Below are 18,491 nucleotides of genomic sequence, written 5' to 3'. Positions count from 1 at the left end.
GTTATAACTTCACCTTTATCTTTAGTTTTGAAGCCAAAATGCGTCCGTTCTCCCTTTTCTGTCTACACACTGTGTCTGCTTGTAAGTACTCTGTGATTGTGCACTGCCGAACATGCTCGTCTGCCCGTAAACCAGCAATGTCATGATGTGACATGGAAGTATACTAATACTGGTATACCGTACAACCCTCGGGTAGACTATGTTACACAGCGACTGGAAAAGGACCAAAGCGCAGGGAGCAGATGAGTTTCTTTAGGACTTTGGCAATTCATTCAGACCAGAGTCTTTGAGATTGTCGACCGCCTTTAAACGCACAATCCTTCATTGTTAGAAGAGAAAGTGATGACGGAAAAATATGCATTAGCAAAAAAAGAAAAAAGAAAAAAAAATCCACATTAAGTATTACAAATGCCGTCCTCGTTATCTGCGCATTATAATTGCGCAGATGAAGGCTTAATATTGTCAAGCTAATAACTCGGCCATAATTTGTCAACATCTGTGGTATATATGGGGGGCGTCATGGTGCGTGCAAGCTTCCGTCTGAGAGAAGCTGCATTCATCACGGCGAGCTGATGAACAATGAGCCATTAAAAGTCTAATTGCGGCACCAGAAACCCTCGTCCGTGCACTAAAGTATAGATTTTTGCCGGCTTGACGGATGACGTTGTGTACGGCGGATTCTCCCCAATTCATCATCCTCACAGGCCCACTCCACATGGCTCCCAATGTTGTAAATGATTGCCTCTTAATTCACTTCACTCAACTCTTTGAGTGTACAAATGACTGTGGGAATGGATGTAGTGTGCCACTTAAGATTTCCTCATTTACAAGACTAATGAAATACAATATCTGTGTGCAGGCTGTGCATGTGTAAGGAGGGGGGAGTTAGGGTAGGCTGCAGTCCTGTGTGTGTCCAGGAGGCGGCAGTGTTGCCTTGTACAAAGGACAAAAACACTAATTGATCTCAATTGGAAGGCTGGAATATACATGGTGTCAGTAAACTATATTGGTTCAGCACAAGTATGTCTCAACTTTTTCCACCAAAAGCATTTTAGATAATTTTATTTGTTTTAAAATTAGTATTTTTTTCCTTGTATTGTGCATTTTGTGATATATATATAAATATATATATATATATATATATATATATATATATATATATATATATATATTTTTTTTTTTACAATTTTTCATTTTTCAAACTGCTCCACTATATTGGTTCAGCACAAGTATGTCTAAACTTTTTTCCACCAAAAGCATTTTAGATCATGTCATTTGTTTTAAAATTAGTATGTTTTCCTTGTATTGTGCATTTTGTGATATATATATATATATATATATATATATATATATATATATATATATATATATATATATATATATATATATATATTTTTACAATTTTTCATTTTTCAAACTGCTCCACTATATTGGTTCAGCACAAGTATGTCTCAACTTTTTTCCACCAAAAGCATTTTAGATCATGTCATTTATTTTAAAATTAGTATTGTTTCCTTATATTGTGCATTTTGTGATATTTTGATATATATATGTTGTTTTTTCTTTACAATTTTTCATTTTTCAATCTGCTCCACTATATTGGTTCAGCACAAGTATGTCTCAACTTTTTCAACCAAAAGCATTTTAGATCATTTCTTTTGTTTTAAAATGAGTATGTTTTCCTTATATTGTGCATTTTGTGATATTTTAATATATATATATATATATATATATTTTTTTTTTTTTACAATTTTTCATTTTTCAATCTGCTCCACTATATTGGTTCAGCACAAGTATGTCTCAACTTTTTCAACCAAAAGCATTTTAGATCATTTAATTTGTTTTGAAATTAGTATTTTTTCCTTTTATTGTGCATTTTGTGATATTTTAATATTTTTTTTATTTTTTTTTACAATTTTTCATTTTTCAATCTGCTCCACTATATTGGTTCAGCACAGGTATGTCTCAACATTTTCAACCAAAAGCATTTTAGATCATTTCATTTGTTTTAAAATTAGTATTTTTCCTTATATTGTGCATTTTGTGATATTTTATTTGTTTAGTTTATTTTTTTTTACAATTTTTCATTTTTCAATCTGCTCCACTATATTGGTTCAGCACAAGTATGTCTCAACTTTTTCCACCAAAAGCATTTTAGATAATTTTATTTGTTTTAAAATTAGTATTTTTTCCTTGTATTGTGCATTTTGTGATATATACATATATATATATATTTTTTTTTTTTTACAATTTTTCATTTTTCAAATTGCTCCACTATAGTGGTTCAGCACAAGTATGTCTCAACTTTTCCCCCAAAAGCATTTTAGATAATTTAATTAGTTTTAAAATTAGTATTTTTTTCCTTATATTGTGCATTTTGTGATATTTTTTAATTTTTATTTTTTAAACAATTTTTCATTTTTCAATCTGCTCAACTATATTGGTTCAGCAGAAGTATGTCTCAACTTTTTCCACCAAAAGCATTTTAGATCATTTCATTTGTTTTAAAATTAGTATTTTTTCCTTATATTGTGCATTTTGTGATACTTGAATTATTTTTTTATTTTTTTTTACAATTTTTCATTTTTCAATCTGCTCCACGATATTGGTTCAGCACAAGTATGTCTCAACTTTTTCCACCAAAAGCATTTTAGATCATTTCATTTGTTTTAAAATTAGTATTTTTTCCTTATATTGTGCATTTTGTGATATTATTATTATTATTATTTTTTTACAATTTTTCACTTTTCAAACTGCTCCACTATGGACTTTCCTAGCTTTTGTTCAAAACAGATCCCCCACACTATGGTACAGTAGAACTGGGTGATTCTCACAGAAAAACATGGGTTAAGTAATGACATATACATGTATTATTTATCAAAAATATACAATAATAACGAAGGTCTTGAACTCAATTCAACTGAGTGCCGCTAGATAAAGAGTCTAGGTTGGGGGTCAGCAACCCACGACTCGAGAGCAGCTTGCGACTCTTTAGCGCCGCCCTAGTGTCTCACTGGACCTCTTTCAGAGATGTGTGAAAAATGGAAAAAGATGAAGAAAACATTTTTTTTTTGTTTTAATATATTTTCTGTAGGAGGACAAACATGACATAAACTTTCCTAATTGTTAGAAATCCTACTGTTTTATGTCATGCATCTGGTATGTCAAACTCATTTTAGATGGGGGGGCCACATGGAGAAAAATCTACTCCCAAGTGGGCCGGACTGGCAAAATCACGGCACGATAACTTAAAAATAAAGACAACTTCAGATTGTTTTCTTTGTTTAAAAATAGAACAAGCACATTCTGAAAATGTACACATCATAATGTTGTTGGTTTTTTTTTACACTTACATGTTGCGGTTAATAGTATTCTATCTTTATTTGTCGTTATTTATACTTTCTGAATAAATGATGTGATAATGTTCACCAGTCAACTCATTGGTGTTAATTTTCAATCTATCAAGATAAAAAAATCATATCAAAATCAAATTACAGGATGTTATTTATGTAGTTTGATCATTTTCCTCAACTTGTGCACTAACATCATGTGGTTTATTTTTTTTTACATATGTAGCATCATCTACAAAGATACAAATAATTGCTATTGCGACATCCAGTGGACACATTTAGAACAGCAGGTTCTTTCATTCAAAAATGTTGGCTCATTTTTATGCTTAGCAAACTCATTCCGCCGGCCGGATAAAAGTGTTTGCGAGCCTGATCCGCAGACCTTACGTTTGAGACCCCTGTTATATATGCTTCACTGATGAGGGTATTTGATAAGCACCGTTTTGTCCTACTAATTTCAGCAATCCTTGAACTCATCGTAGTTTGTTTACATGTACAAATCCTTAAAAGGTGAGCTTTGTTGATTTTATTGATTTGCTGGAGTGCTTATCAGGCACATTTGGTCAATCCATGACTGCAAGCTAATCGATGCTAACATGCTATTTAGGCTAGCTGTATGTACATATTGCATCATTTGTAGGTCTTTTTTAGCTCATTTAAGTTCCTTTATTTATGTCCTCTGTGTATTTAATTCATATTTGCACGTGTCATGAGTCATGACACATTATCTGTATGTAATATTGGCTGCATTTGTCATAGTTGCTTGTGTGCCATGTTGTTCCAGACCACAGCAAATGTTACCCAGCTTGCAAAGATTGTAATAAATCCATTAGAAGAAGACAGCCTGCCGTTTCCTTTAACTTGGACACACACATCTATACCTTTGGCCATTCTGAGCTAGTAATTTCCGAAAGTTATCCCATCCTGTGAGAAGCCTCCATTTTATCAATGTTTTCCACTATGGTAAAAATGTGTAGAATAAAAATTAAAATACAACATTTCTGTCAACGAAGATTTGCGTCAGCCTTTGATAGTAGGCTAATATAGCTAATATAGACACTTACATCATGTGTTGCATTCATTATAAGACTTGCATAAGGCTTTTCATTTTTTTGCGACTCCAGACATATTTTTTTTTTGTATTTTTGCTCCAATATGGCTCTTTCAACATTTTGGGTTGCTGACCCCTGGTCTAGGTGAGGCTAGGCCACAAAAAGTATTCCCTTCAGAATCACGTTTTAACCATGTGACAAATGTGTTAACTTCTCCCAGCAGCTATAGATAACCTGATCTACATTAAGCCTTACTTAAGTCATTATATATGTAAAATATTAGGGGTGTATTCATTTGAACAACTATTCGATTAAATTCAGAATTTGTGGTTGCCGATACAATTTAGAGACAATATTTTTTTTTTTTTAGAACGATACGATCCAAAACAACTCAGTGAGTTGAAATCATTTCAGTAACTTTTTAGCAAAAAAAAATTCTACCAGAATGACTGAAATAATGACTTGATACTGCAGGTGAAGTTTCCTATATTCTTGTTATTTCTTGTAAGATAATTACCGTATTTTTCAGAGTTTAAGTCGCACCGGAGTATAAGCCGCATTTTTGGGGGAAATGTATTCGATAAAACCCAACACCAAGAATAGACATTTGAAAGGCAATTTAAAATAAATAAAGAATAGTGAACAACAGGCTGAATAAGTGTACGTTATATGAGGCATAAATAACCAACTGAGAACGTGCCTGGTATGTTAACGTAACATATTATGGTAAGAGTCATTCAAATAACTATAACATATAGAACATGCTATATGTTTACCAAACAATCTGTCACTCCTAATCGCTAAATCCCAGGAAATCTTATACGTCTAGTCTCTTACGTGAATGAGCTAAATAATATTATTTGATTTTTTACGGTAATGTGTTAATAATTTCACACATAAGTCGCTCCTGAGTATAAGTCGCACCCCCGGCCAAACTATGAAAAAAACTGCGACTTATAGTCCGAAAAATATGGTATGTATGAATGACTTATGGATACAAATAAGCAGGTAAACAACATATTTGATTAAAGCGCAACCAACGCTTTAGGTCGAAATTAACAAGAGGAAATGTTTTCTGCTCTCATTTTGAACATTCATGCAATTTTCAATAAAAGTACAGTCACCGACATTTTAACAGTAGATTTACCTGCTACTTCTGTTTTTGTTTATTGACGTAGAAAAAACACAAACACAAAATAAATGAACGTGAAAAAATAATTGCAACCAAATCTCTTTAAGTTGAATGAGCAGTGGTTTGACCTGCTACCGTAGATGTTTTTTTCAAATTCAAGACGAAGTTATATGTTTTTGGTAACACTTTAGTATGGGGAACATATTCTAAGTAACAAAGTGTCACGACTGGGACTGTGGCGTGGTTTGTTCTCCCAAGGTGCAAAAGATTTGAACCATACGTGGCGTGAAGGGGAGTACATGATTTATTTAAACACTATAACTGCAAAAAAAAAAGGATCAAACAAAAGGGGCGGAAGTACAAAACTTGACTATAAACACAAAACTTGCACAAAGGCAGAAACTATGAACAATTAAACAAAACTTGCAAACTATGGCATGAATAAAGAAAACTTACTTGGATGAGAAACCGGCATGAAAAAAGAGCAGAAAGGGTCTTAAGGGTGTGGGTCGAGTGTGCAGAAGCATAAATGCGGGATGTCGCCAGAAAGACAAACTGAAAACAATGAACTTAAATACTACAGACATGATTAACGAAAACAGGTGTGTGACTCAAAACGTGAAACAGGTGCGTGACGTGACAGGTGAAAACTAATGGGTTGCTATGGTGACAAACAAGAGTGCACAATGAGTCCAAACGTGAACCAGGTGAAACTAATGGGTAACCATGGAAACAAGTCAAGGGAGTGAAAAGCCAGAAACTAAAGAGTCCAATAACTAAACAAAACAAAACATGACTAATACAAAACATGGTCACACAGACATGACACAAAGACTTAATTTAGAGTTTTTTGGACACTAGGGGAACATATTCTAAGTAACAAAGACTTAATTTAGAGTTATTTGGTTAGGGTCAGGGTTAGAGGGTTAGGGTTATAATAAGGCCATGCCGTTTAAAGCATTAATAAGTACTTAATAATGACTGGTTAAGAGCCAATATGTTACGAATTTGCATGTTAATAAGCAACTAATTAATGGTGAATATGTTCCCCATACTAAAGTGTTACCATGTTTTTTTACTGGTGCACAAAATGAACCGTGCATGAACATCACCTTGTTCAAAGAACAAATCCAACACTGCATAAACTCACAACAAATTACACACCTGCAAATCAGTGTGACATCTGCTGTTGCCGTATCCATAATACGCCCGATAAGGAGAAGTTTTTATTTACACGATGAGTTGGGTGTGTCTTGACCTCCGCCGAACCCCTGAGCCCGACTCACCGAACCCCTAGGGTTCGATCGAACCCAGGTTAAGAACCACTGGCATAGACGCCTGCATTGTTGATTCTGTAGGCCTCTGGCAGATTTGGTACAGCATGGCAACATAAGCTAGCTGAATTCTGATTGGATACAAACTAAAACTAAAAAACAACAGCACTTGAAGGAGCATAATATGAATACTTAAATAAATAAAACAATCATTTTATCTTTAATTATGATCATGATTTCTAGTTATGTTAGGCCAGCAGAGAATGAATTTCTGAACTGCTTGGAGATGCAAACAAACTCTAACATGGAGAGAAAATATAGAGGGTTTTGGTTTATATTTACCTGGACCAATGCAGAAACCACCGATAATGCCAACAACACAGCCCACGCTAATGTAGCGCAGGAAAGCCAAGTGAACCTGTGATTGCATCAGATTGTCACATGATAATTATTATAAACTGTAAAGTATCATAGCCAGAGAAAAATAAAGTATTGGCGTTTACCTGGAAGAGGGCTGTAATGGTGATGCCAGCACAGCAGAGGGCCATGAAGAGGTAGCCGCCAATCATCAGAGGTCTCCTGCCTACACGCTCAATCGTAAAACACTGCAAAACAAGACCCCAGCTCATCACCTCATCTATTTGTCAGCTATTGGTAATATTATTATCCTGTTATCCTATTATGGTCCTGAATACTCACGCCCAGCATCCCAGAGATGACCTCGATGGCCCCAGTTCCTACTGTGGTGTACTGGATATGAGGCTTAGGAATTCCAGCATTCTCAAATATATCATTTGTGTAGAACCAGATCTGAAAATGAGAATACCACGATACGTAAAAACCACAAAAAAATCCATAGTTGATGGTTTTAAACTGCAAGCATTTCCATGTTATTTATCACTGCAATCATTTTCGTCACGTCACTCGCATGTTTGAGATGCGTCGCTATCATCAATGAGAACGTCCGACAAGAGCTCCCTTTGAAATTAATTTGTGTATCCTCATTAATCACATGGCGCTGATGCAACATTTATCTCCCATGCAGCGTGGATGAGCTTGTGACTTAAATGGCATCTTGTTGATTAAGTAACCGTGGGTAGAATATGATCACCATCCAAGCGGTCATGCAAGCACGTACACGTGTGGAGAATAGCGGAACGTTACAACAATTCGTTTATGGCCATACTACAAACCCTGTTTCCATATGAGTTGGGAAATTGTGTTAGATGTAAATATAAACGGAATACAATGATTTGCAAATCCTTTTCAACCCATATTCAATTGAATGTACTACAAAGACAATATATTTGATGTTCAAACTCAAACTGTTTTGCAAATAATAATTAACTTAGAACTTCATGGCTGCAACACGTGCCTAAGTAGTTGGGAAAGGGCATGTTCACCACTGTGTTACATGGCCTTTCCTTTTAACAACACTCAGTAAATGTTTGGGAAATGAGGAGACACATTTTTTAAGCTTCTCAGGTGGAATTCTTTCCCATTCTTGCTTGATGTACAGCTTAGATGTTTTAACAGTCCGGGGTCTCCGTTGTGGTATTTTAGGCTTCATAATGCGCCACACATTTTCAATGGGAGACAGGTCTGCACTACAGGCAGGCCAGTCTAGTACCCGCACGCTTTTACTATGAAGCCACGTTGATGTAACATGTGGCTTGGCATTGTCTTGCTGAAATAAGCAGGGGCGTCCATGGTAACGTTGCTTGGATGGCAACATATGTTGCTCCAAAAACTGTATGTACCTTTCAGCATTAATGGCGCCTTCACAGATGTGTATCTTACCCATGTCTTGGGCACTAATACACCCCCATACCATCACAGATGCTGGCTTTTCAACTTTGCGCCTATAACAATCCGGATGGTTCTTTCCTCTTTGGTCCGGAGGACACGACGTCCACAGTTTCCAAAAACATTTTGAAATGTGGACTCGTCAGACCACAGAACACTTTTCCACTTTGTATCAGTCCATCTTAGATGAGCTCAGGCCCAGCGAAGCCGACGGCGTTTCTGGGTGTTGTTGATAAACGGTTTTCGCCTTGCATAGGAGAGTTTTAACTTGCACTTACAGATGTAGCGACCACATGTAGTTACTGACAGTGGGTTTCTAAAAGTGTTCCTGAGCCCATGTGGTGATATCCTTTACACACTGATGTCGCTTGTTGATGCAGTACAGCCTGAGGGATCGAAGGTCACGGGCTTAGCTGCTCTCGTGCAGTGATTTCTCCAGATTCTCTGAACCTTTTGATGATATTACGGACCATAGATGGTGAAATCCCTAAATTCCTTGCAATAGTTGGTTGAGAAAGGTTTTTCTTAAACTGTTCAACAATTTGCTCACGCATTTGTTGACAAAACTTGTTTGTGAATGACTGAGCATTTCATGGAATCTACTTTTATACCCAATCATAGCACCCACCTGTTCCCAATTTGCCTGTTCACCTGTGGGATGTTCCAAATAAGTGTTTGATGAGCATTCCTCAACATTATCAGTATTTATTGCCACCTTTCCCAATTTCTTTGTCACGTGTTGCTGGCATCATATAGCCATATATGACGACACACAAAACTCCAGACTTGCAAAGGGAGGGAGAGGCGAGGACCAGGTCCGAAGCTGCCACCACCAGGGGCGTTGAGCTGTTGTCCATCACAAAGTGGAGGGGTGAAGCGATGAAGGCGTGGGACGTGGGGTATCATGTTTGTGTTTGAGCGAACGAAAACAAATTAAATGTTTTACTGTAATTGTCCATGCCTGGTCCTCAAATTGATTAGAACTTCGCCTTGCAGAACAGACAGCTTCTGCAAGATGTTGTCCAGTTTGCAATTTAACTCAGAAATCATTAAAAGTCAGAGTGCTCACAGCTCTGCCAATCCTTCAATCTTTTTTGGCAGCTTTGGGTTGCCTTGAACGGCTGCCAGTATCTTCTGAATTTTTCGATACACCAGGCAACACTTACTCCAATCAGCAGATGTCCTGTTATCATGATTCCAAATAGGAGGTTCCAAGAAAGTTAATGGGGATGCTTGTCTCTCAAATTAACTTAAAAGGGAACTGCACTATTTTGGAATTTTGCCTATCGTTCACAATCATTATGACAGACATGACGATGGATGTTTTTTTTTGGTTTTTTTTGCATTCTAGGTATTAAATAAATGCGATCAAAGGTTTGCATACAATGGAACCTATGGGAGCCACGGAATTCCGCCTATAGCCTTTAGAAAAACATCCAAACACCTCCATTAGGGTTTTATATACATGATGTAAGTATATATGTAATGTAGTAATGGGCTCATTTACAGTAACATTTAATATTTACGTGTTTTGATCATTAATTTCAACGTTTGCTTTTTTTTTTTTCATCACCGATGGTAAAACAACACTTATTGTTCAAGGTCTGCTGTCATTAGGATGCCGACTGCTGGGATGTTCATATGTTCCCATTTATGTGAAGAATGACCATAATCGGCACAAACAAAATGGTTAGGCAGGCGGGTTGGGTGAAGTGAAGTGAATTATATTTATATAGTGACTCAAAGCGCTTTACACAGTGAAACCCAATATCTAAGTTACATTTAAACCAGTGTGGGTGACACTGGGAGCAGGTGGGTAAAGTGTCTTGCCCAAGGACACAACGGCAGTGACTAGGATGGCGGAAGCGGGGATCGAACCTGGAACCCTCGAGTTGCTGGCACGGCCACTCTACCAACCGAGCTATACCGCCTGGTCTCCCACCTGGGTGGCCTGGTGGGAGACCAGGCTTCTTTTCGTGTCATGTCCTTGCTGGTTTCGGGTCCTAAACGGCTGTCAAAGTGTACCAACTAGTCGGAATACCTACTCAGGCTTCTTCTGTCCAGGTGCATGATTTATGATCTACAATAAACTTACAGGAAGCAGCATACCACTTGATGATGTAAACACAGGAACACACAGGAGTGATCACGGGGCCACTATAAATAGTGGGTCTGTGTTAGCGCTTATAATAACAATATCACTAATACTTGGTTGATATTCCATCCATCCATGTTCTACCACTTGTCCCTTTCAGGGTCGCGGGGGGTGCTGTAACCTATCTCAGCTGCATTCGGGCGGAAGGCGGGGTACACCCTGGACAGGTCGCCACCTCATCACAGGGCCAACACAGATAGACAGACAACATTCACACTCACATTCACACACTAGGGCCAATTTAGTGTTGCCAATCAACCTATCCCCAAGTGCATGTCTTTGGAGGTGGGAGGAAGCCGGAGTACCCGGAGGGAACCCACGCAGTCACGAGGAGAACATGCAAACTCCACACAGAAAGATCCCGAGCCCAAGATTGAACTCAGGACTACTCAGGACCTTCCTATTGTGAGGCACATGCACTAACCACTGTACCACCAGCTGCCCTTGGTTAATATTGAAATCACCAAATGTAAATGGAGTACTGTTGGCGATTTTTGAATGGTTATTTATCAGATTTTATGGGCGAAATAGAGGAGCTATCATTGGCTCTGCTGTAACCGGACTTTTATTTACGAGTAAGAATGCATTTAAAAAAAAAAATCCATCCGTCGTCCTGTCTCTCGTAATGATTGTGAACGATAGGCAAAATTCCAAAAAAGTGCAATTCCTCTTTAAAGCGGAACATTATCACAATTTCAGAAGGGTTAAAACCATTAAAAATCAGTTCCCAGTGGCTTATTTTATTTTTCGAAGTTTTTTTCAAAATGTTACCCATCACGCAATATCCCTAAAAAAAGCTTCAAAGTGCCTGATTTTAACCATCGTTATATACACCCGTCCATTTTCCTGTGACGTCACACAGTGATGCCAATACAAACAAACATGGCGGAAAGAACAGCAAGCTATAGCGACATTAGCTCGGATTCAGACTCGGATTTCAGCGCCTTAAGCGATTCAACAGATTACGCATGTATTGAAACGGATGGATGTAGTGTGGAGGCAGGTAGCGAAAACGAAATTGAAGAAGAAACTGAAGCTATTGAGCCATATTGGTTTGAACCGTATGCAAGCGAAACCGACGAAAACGACACGACAGCCAGCGACACGGGAGAAAGCGAGGACAAATTTGGCGATCGCCTTCTAACCAACGATTGGTATGTGTTTGTTTGGCATTAAAGGAAACTAACAACTATGAACTAGGTTTACAGCATATGAAATACATTTGGCAACAACATGCACTTTGAGAGTGCAGACAGCCCATTTTAGGCGCGCTAAGAACATATATTTTTCCACGATTTCAGCACTCAGGTTAACCATACCTAAATAGACACAAAATACTGCATTACACAAGACTACCCGAATGTACTCGAATGATTGAAAAAAATAAATGTTTTTAAGCTAAATTATTGGTAAACACAGTTTACCGGTATGTATAATAATTTACGTAAAACCGCGAGTAATGAATAAAGTTTTCATCAATTAATATATTCTGTAGACATACCCTCATCCGCTCTCTTTTCCTTAAAGCTGATCTGTCCAGTTTTGGAGTTGATGTCAGCATCTGCTTTGAGTGTCGCAGGATATCCACACATTCTTGCCATCTCTGTCGTAGCATAGCTTTCGTCGGTAAAGTGTGCGGAACAAACGACTGACCATTTTGTCGGCTTTCCCCACACCCTCGTATTTTGAACAAATTTCGTCCAATTTCTTGCCACTTTCGCATCTTTGGGCCACTGGTGCAACTTGAATCCGTCCCTGTTCGTGTTGTTACACCCGCCGACAACACACCGACGAAAGTGAGAAAATGGCGGATTGCTTCTCGATGTGACATCACGTTGTGACGTCATCGCTCCGAGAGCGAATAATAGAAAGGCGTTTAATTCACCATAATTCACCCATTTAGAGTTCGGAAATCGGTTAAAAAAATGTATGGTCTTTTTTCTGCAACATCAAGGTATATATTGACGCTTACATAGGTCTGGTGATAATGTTCCCCTTTAAAGCAAAACAATTAACCAATTAACCCCTGAGCTCTTATCTCAAAACACAATTAAGTTGGGGCACACTGAAGTTGAGGTACTACTGTGAAACTGTAGTACCATTGCACCGGTCGCTCAGGGGGGGTCCCCACATCTGCGGTCCCCTCCAGGGTTTCTCATTGTATCCCATTCGGTGGAGTTTTTTCTTACCCTGATGTGGGATCTGAGCAGAGGATGTCGTGGCTTGAAATTAATTGATTGATGTAAACACTTTTCCATAGAACTGTACAGCATGTTCAGTTTTAGTAAACACTCAAGTACGTGTGAACATTGTTGGTCTATCCGTTTGACTTGAGATTGACATGTGATCCACTCCAACAGCTATAGGCGCCATCTTTCAGGATAAGACAGATAGCTGGGCCTTGTTCATTATGAATTTGTCATTATAAATGCATGTTCCGGTGTTGCAATCTGAAACCGCAGGGACTGGAGAACACAGCGGGGTGCACCCCTGCTGGGGTTTGGTACTCGCATGCGAGCCAGCATGCCGACAGCTTCCAATGGCACGGTGCAGTGAGTACAGGAGTGTGTTGCTTGTATGTACTGTAGATGGGTCAACTCTCCAATGCCGAGAGAGGAGACCTGAAGATAATGAGGCGTGGTTGTGCGCGCCCCCTGCTTAGTGGGACTGTGATATATGGACGGGAAGGCATACAGATGGGAGGTGCACGGCGGGGAGCTGTCATAACAACTGCACAGTGTCTGCACAAATACATGAGCGAGCCCACGGAGATGTTTACCACTCACCGCATCAATCCCAGACAGCTGCATTCCGATGTTGACCACGATAATGGTGATGACCTGCCAGCGAACGCAGCGGTCCTTGAGGAGGCCGCACACAGACACGGTCTGGATGGAGGACAAGGAGCGTTGTTCCTCCTGCATCTCCTCCACCTCCACCTGGATGTTTCCTCTGGCACGGAACAACTTGAGGGCTGCAGGACAGAGAGGGCTCGTAAACGGAGAGATGCACAGAATTTTTCAATCAAAGTATTTGACTTGACGCAGCAGTTTATTTAGGAAGTGATAAAATTGTGTGTTTATACATGAACACATGTGTGTCCATTTTCTACAGCTCAACCTGTTCGGGGTCTCGGGGAGCTGAGTCCACATGGAAATATTGAACTTATTTTAGCTGGGAAAGTGTCATACAATCTGCTGTGAGTGCTTGGCTCCTTTACAGGGGTTCTTTAAACACTTGCCAGTTGTTTTGCAGTACTGTATGTTTAAAGTGTTTTACCAGGTGCACCAGTATATATACTACACAACCCAAAACCAGTGAAGTTGTTACGTTGTGTAAATCGTAAATAAAAACAGAATTCAATGATTTGCAAATCCTTTTGAACTTATATTCAATTGAATAGACTGCAAAGATAAGATATTTAATGTTCAAACTGAGAAACTTATAATTTTTTTTTGGGAAATAATCATTAACTTAGAATTTATTAGCAGCAACAAATTGCAAAAAAGTTGGCACAGGGGCATTTTTACCACTGTGTTACATGGCCTTTCCTATTAAAAACACTCAGTAAACGTTTGGGAACTGAAGAGACCAATTTTTGAAGGTGGAATTCTTTCCCATTCTTGCTTGATGTACAGTTTAAGTTGTTCAACAGTCCGGGGTCTCCGTTGTGGTATTTTAGGCTTCATAATGCGCCACACATTTTCAATGGGAGACAGGTCTGGACTACAGGCAGTCCAGTCTAGTACCCGCACTCTTTTACTACAAAGCCACGCTGTTGTAACACGTGCAGAATGTGGCTTGGCATTGTCTTGCTGAAATAAGCAGGGGCGTCCATGAAAAAGACGTTGCTTGGATGGCCACATATGTTGCTCCAAAACCTGTATGTACCTTTCAGCATTAATGGTGCCTTCACAGATGTGTAAGTTACCCATGTCTTGGGCACTAATACACCCCCATACCATCACAGATGCTGGCTTTTCAACTTTGGGCCTATAAAAGTTTGGATGGTTCTTTTCCTCTTTGGTCCGGAGGACACGGCGTCCACAGTTTCCAAAAACAATTTGAAATGTGGACTCGTCAGACCACAGAACACTTTTCCACTTTGCATCAGTACATCTTAGATGAGCTCGGGCCAAGCGAAACCGGCGGCGTTTCTGGGTGTTGTTGATAAATGGCTTACGCTTTGCATAGTAGAGTTTTAACTTGCACTTACATATGTAGAGACAAACTGGAGTTACTGACAGTGGTTTTCTGAAGTGTTCCTGAGCCCATGTGGTGATATCCTTTACACACCGATGTCGCTTATTGATGCCACCTGAGAGATCGAAGGTCATGGGCATTGCCGCTTACATGCAGTGATTTCTTCTGATTTTCTGAACCTTTTGATGATATTACGGACCGTTGATGGTAAAATACCTAAATTCCTTACAATAGCTCGTTGAGAAATGTTGTCAAACTGTTCACAAAGTGGTGATCCTCGCCGCATCCTTGTTTGTAAATGACTGAGCATTTCATGGAAGCTGCTTTTATATCCAATCATGGCACCCACCTGTTCCCAATTATCCTGTTCACCTGTGGGATGTTCCAAATAAGTGTTTAATGAGCATTCCTCAACTTTATCAGTCTTTTTTGCCACTTGTGTCAGCTTTTTTGAAACATGTTGCAGGCATCAAATTCCAAATGAGCTAATATTTGCAAAAAATAACGTTTTCAAGTTCAAACGTTAAGTATCTTGTCTTTGAAGTCTATTCAATTGAATATAGGTTGCAAAGGATTTGCAAATCATTGTATTCTGTTTTTATTTACCATTTACACAACGTGCTAACTTCACTGGTTTTGGGTTTTGTATTATTTCTGGTATCATCAGGGGTGTGGCACTAAATTATTCATTTTATTCAGGCAACTTTGATATTAAACTTTAACGGATATTTTTATTTCATACTAACATTTATAACAGCTTTTTACTCACGCGCACGTCCACACGCACTTTCAGACACACCCATGCACGCATGCACGCACGCACACAAACACACACACACACACACACACACACACACACACACACACACACACACACACACACACACACACACACACACACTAGTGTATGAATGATTCATTAAGATTCAATAAGGTGTATGAATGATTAAATTCTGTGGTTGACATTTGTTAATAGACGCATTCTTTCTTACAGCGCAAAAGAACAAAATCATTCCTCATGTTCCTCCTCATGTTCATCCAACTATTTATCCTCCTCCTCATGTTAAAGGATGAATAGTTAGGACCTTAGCACTAAGCGCTTAGACTAGATCTGTCCAAGCTAAGTCTATGAGCATGAACTGATGAAAACTACTCGGATGAGAGGCCAAACATCTAACATTGAAAGAGCCATATTGGACCGAAAATACAAAAAACTAATCTGTCTGGAGCCGCAAAAAATGAAAAGCTGTATGTAAGTAAGGAGAAGGGGAGAACAGCAAGATCTGTGGGAGAGCTCAAGGTCAAGCTCAACGATAACAACATCTGCTGCACGGAGAGTACAGCCGATGACAGAAAATCAGTTTGGAAATCAAGAGGATTGAAAATGCCAGACCGCACAAAAAAAAAGTCCAATCCACCGGACATGTCAACAATCTCGGATCAATATGGAACAGTCTTGGTCACCCTTGAGGGTATCAAGGTCCAGATGGACAACTTCATGAAGGAGATCCGTTAACTCAAGGACCAAAACATCAAAAAGGACCAATAAATTAAATCCCTGACCAACAGAGTTGAGGATCTCGAGCAAGTTGGGAAACTCAACGATGTCATAGTGACTGGCTTGAAAATAAGGCCCAGGTGCAACAGCAGGGCTCAGTGTGAACCCAAATGAGGAGGAGATCAAATATGTGGAAGCTCAGGTGACAGGGTTTCTACACAAACAAGGCATCGAGATGGATCCTGGAAATGTGGATACCTGCTATCTGCTTCCCAAAAAAGCAGGGAGTGGAGACGGTGGTGCTGTCCTTCACAAACAAGAAATACATAATTGCTCTGCTGAGGCAATGCACTAATCTGAAAGGCTCCAGAGTGAATGTAAACGAAAATCTCACCAAGAAGAATGCAACAAATCGCTTGGAAGGCTCGCCAGCTGAAGACAAATAAGAGGATTCAAAACACCTGGACGGCTAACTGAAAAGTCTACATCAGACCAAATGGATCAGATACCACCAAACCGGTGCTGATCAGGGCACTGGAGGAGCAGCACTGCAAAAAGTTAGTGTTCAAAAACAAAAACAAAAATTACAAAAATTTGGGGTATTTTATTTGAACTAAGCAAAATTATCTGCCAATAGAACAATAACATTTGGCTTGTCAAGACTTTCCAAAACAAGCAAAATTAGCTCACCTCAATGAACCCCAAAATACCTTAAAATAAGTATATTCTCACTAATAACAAGTGCACTTTTCTTGGTAGAAAATAAAAATATGAGACCTTTTTGCTCAATATGTTGAAAAATATTCTTAAATGAAGTAAATGCTGGTGCCATTATCTTGACATAATGATATGCACTCGGCATTACATTTCTTGAAACCAGCAAACTTACACTAAAAACTAATTTATTGTTCTTAATGGAAAGGCAACAAGGCAACCGCTTGTTACTCTCGGGGTCTCCTAGCTGCTCAGGCAAATCATATTGTCTAAAAATGCATTTTCCATGGATAACATGACATCATCGCGCCAAGTGCGTGCTCTTTCAGTCAATTAGTACGCATATATACAGCCCGGTCCCCGGACACATTTTTTTTATTGTAATTTTGAAGAATTTATCTGAATGTGCATGAACTATTTCTGTTCAAAATTGTTTGAAATGTCACATGTTAAATGTTAAAATATTAACTTTCAGTTTGCTGTACTGTGCCAACTGTACTACTATATGAGTACGTATTTTCTATTGTTTCATCGAAAATAAAACAGCAAAGTCCATTTGGCTGTCATCAGTTTTAATTATGAGACACAATTGTGTCAAAATCATGATTTTTTTCATGCTTGAAATAAGAAAATATTACTTTAAAAAAGTAGTTTTATACTTGTGAGTGTTGATGACACAGCTTTGCAACACTTGATATTCTAGTTTCAAGCATGTTTTACTCAATATAGGTCATCAAATCTCAGCAACAAGCAGTAATATCTTACTGAGATCATTTAGGACCAAAACACTTAAAACAAGTAAAAAACTCTAACATAAAATCTGCTTAGTGAGAATAATTATCTTATCAGACAGAAAATAAGCAAATATCACCCTTATTTGAGATATTTCATCTTACTTAGATTTCAGATGTTGCAGTGTGGAAAAGTATGACTAGAAATTGGTAGAAAGATACCTATGGAATAAGACAGCTCAATGAACTCAGTTCAACCTGATCATTCACAAATAAATAAGAATGAATTGGATAACCTGACTGCTGTCTATGGAAAAATAAGTATATCATCTGATCAGCATCAAGGATATGAAGACCCAAATGAAGAAGTTGACCCGGATTATCATTTCTATTATAATGAGGTAAACAACTGTGGATATTACACAGAGGGTAAATTCAATGACAACATTTATCTCAAAGGAAATCTTTCAATAATTAATCTTAATGCCAGGAGCCTATATGCTAACTATGATCAAATACAGGACTATCTTTCATCATTTGACAAGCCCTTCAACATAATTGCAGTGTCGGAAACCT

General features: G+C 38.4%; 1 protein-coding gene across 1 annotated transcript in view; it reads right to left on the bottom strand.

Annotated features, from left to right (window-relative positions):
- Positions 1–18,491, bottom strand: part of slc2a15b (solute carrier family 2 member 15b) — a 71,529-nt gene that overhangs the window by 13,440 nt on the left and 39,598 nt on the right. The window contains exons 7-10 of the mRNA XM_061987833.1: positions 13,556–13,743; positions 7,508–7,618; positions 7,312–7,413; positions 7,151–7,226 (exon numbers count right to left, since the gene is read on the bottom strand). Coding sequence (XP_061843817.1) covers positions 7,151–7,226; positions 7,312–7,413; positions 7,508–7,618; positions 13,556–13,743 — 477 coding nt within the window. The remainder of the gene's footprint in view (positions 1–7,150; positions 7,227–7,311; positions 7,414–7,507; positions 7,619–13,555; positions 13,744–18,491) is intronic.

Source organism: Nerophis lumbriciformis, linkage group LG27 (assembly GCF_033978685.3).
Source record: "Nerophis lumbriciformis linkage group LG27, RoL_Nlum_v2.1, whole genome shotgun sequence".
Classification (NCBI taxonomy): Eukaryota; Metazoa; Chordata; class Actinopteri; order Syngnathiformes; family Syngnathidae; genus Nerophis; species Nerophis lumbriciformis.
The sequence above is the reverse complement of the archived record's forward strand: the minus strand, read 5'-3'. Positions and strand labels throughout refer to the sequence as shown.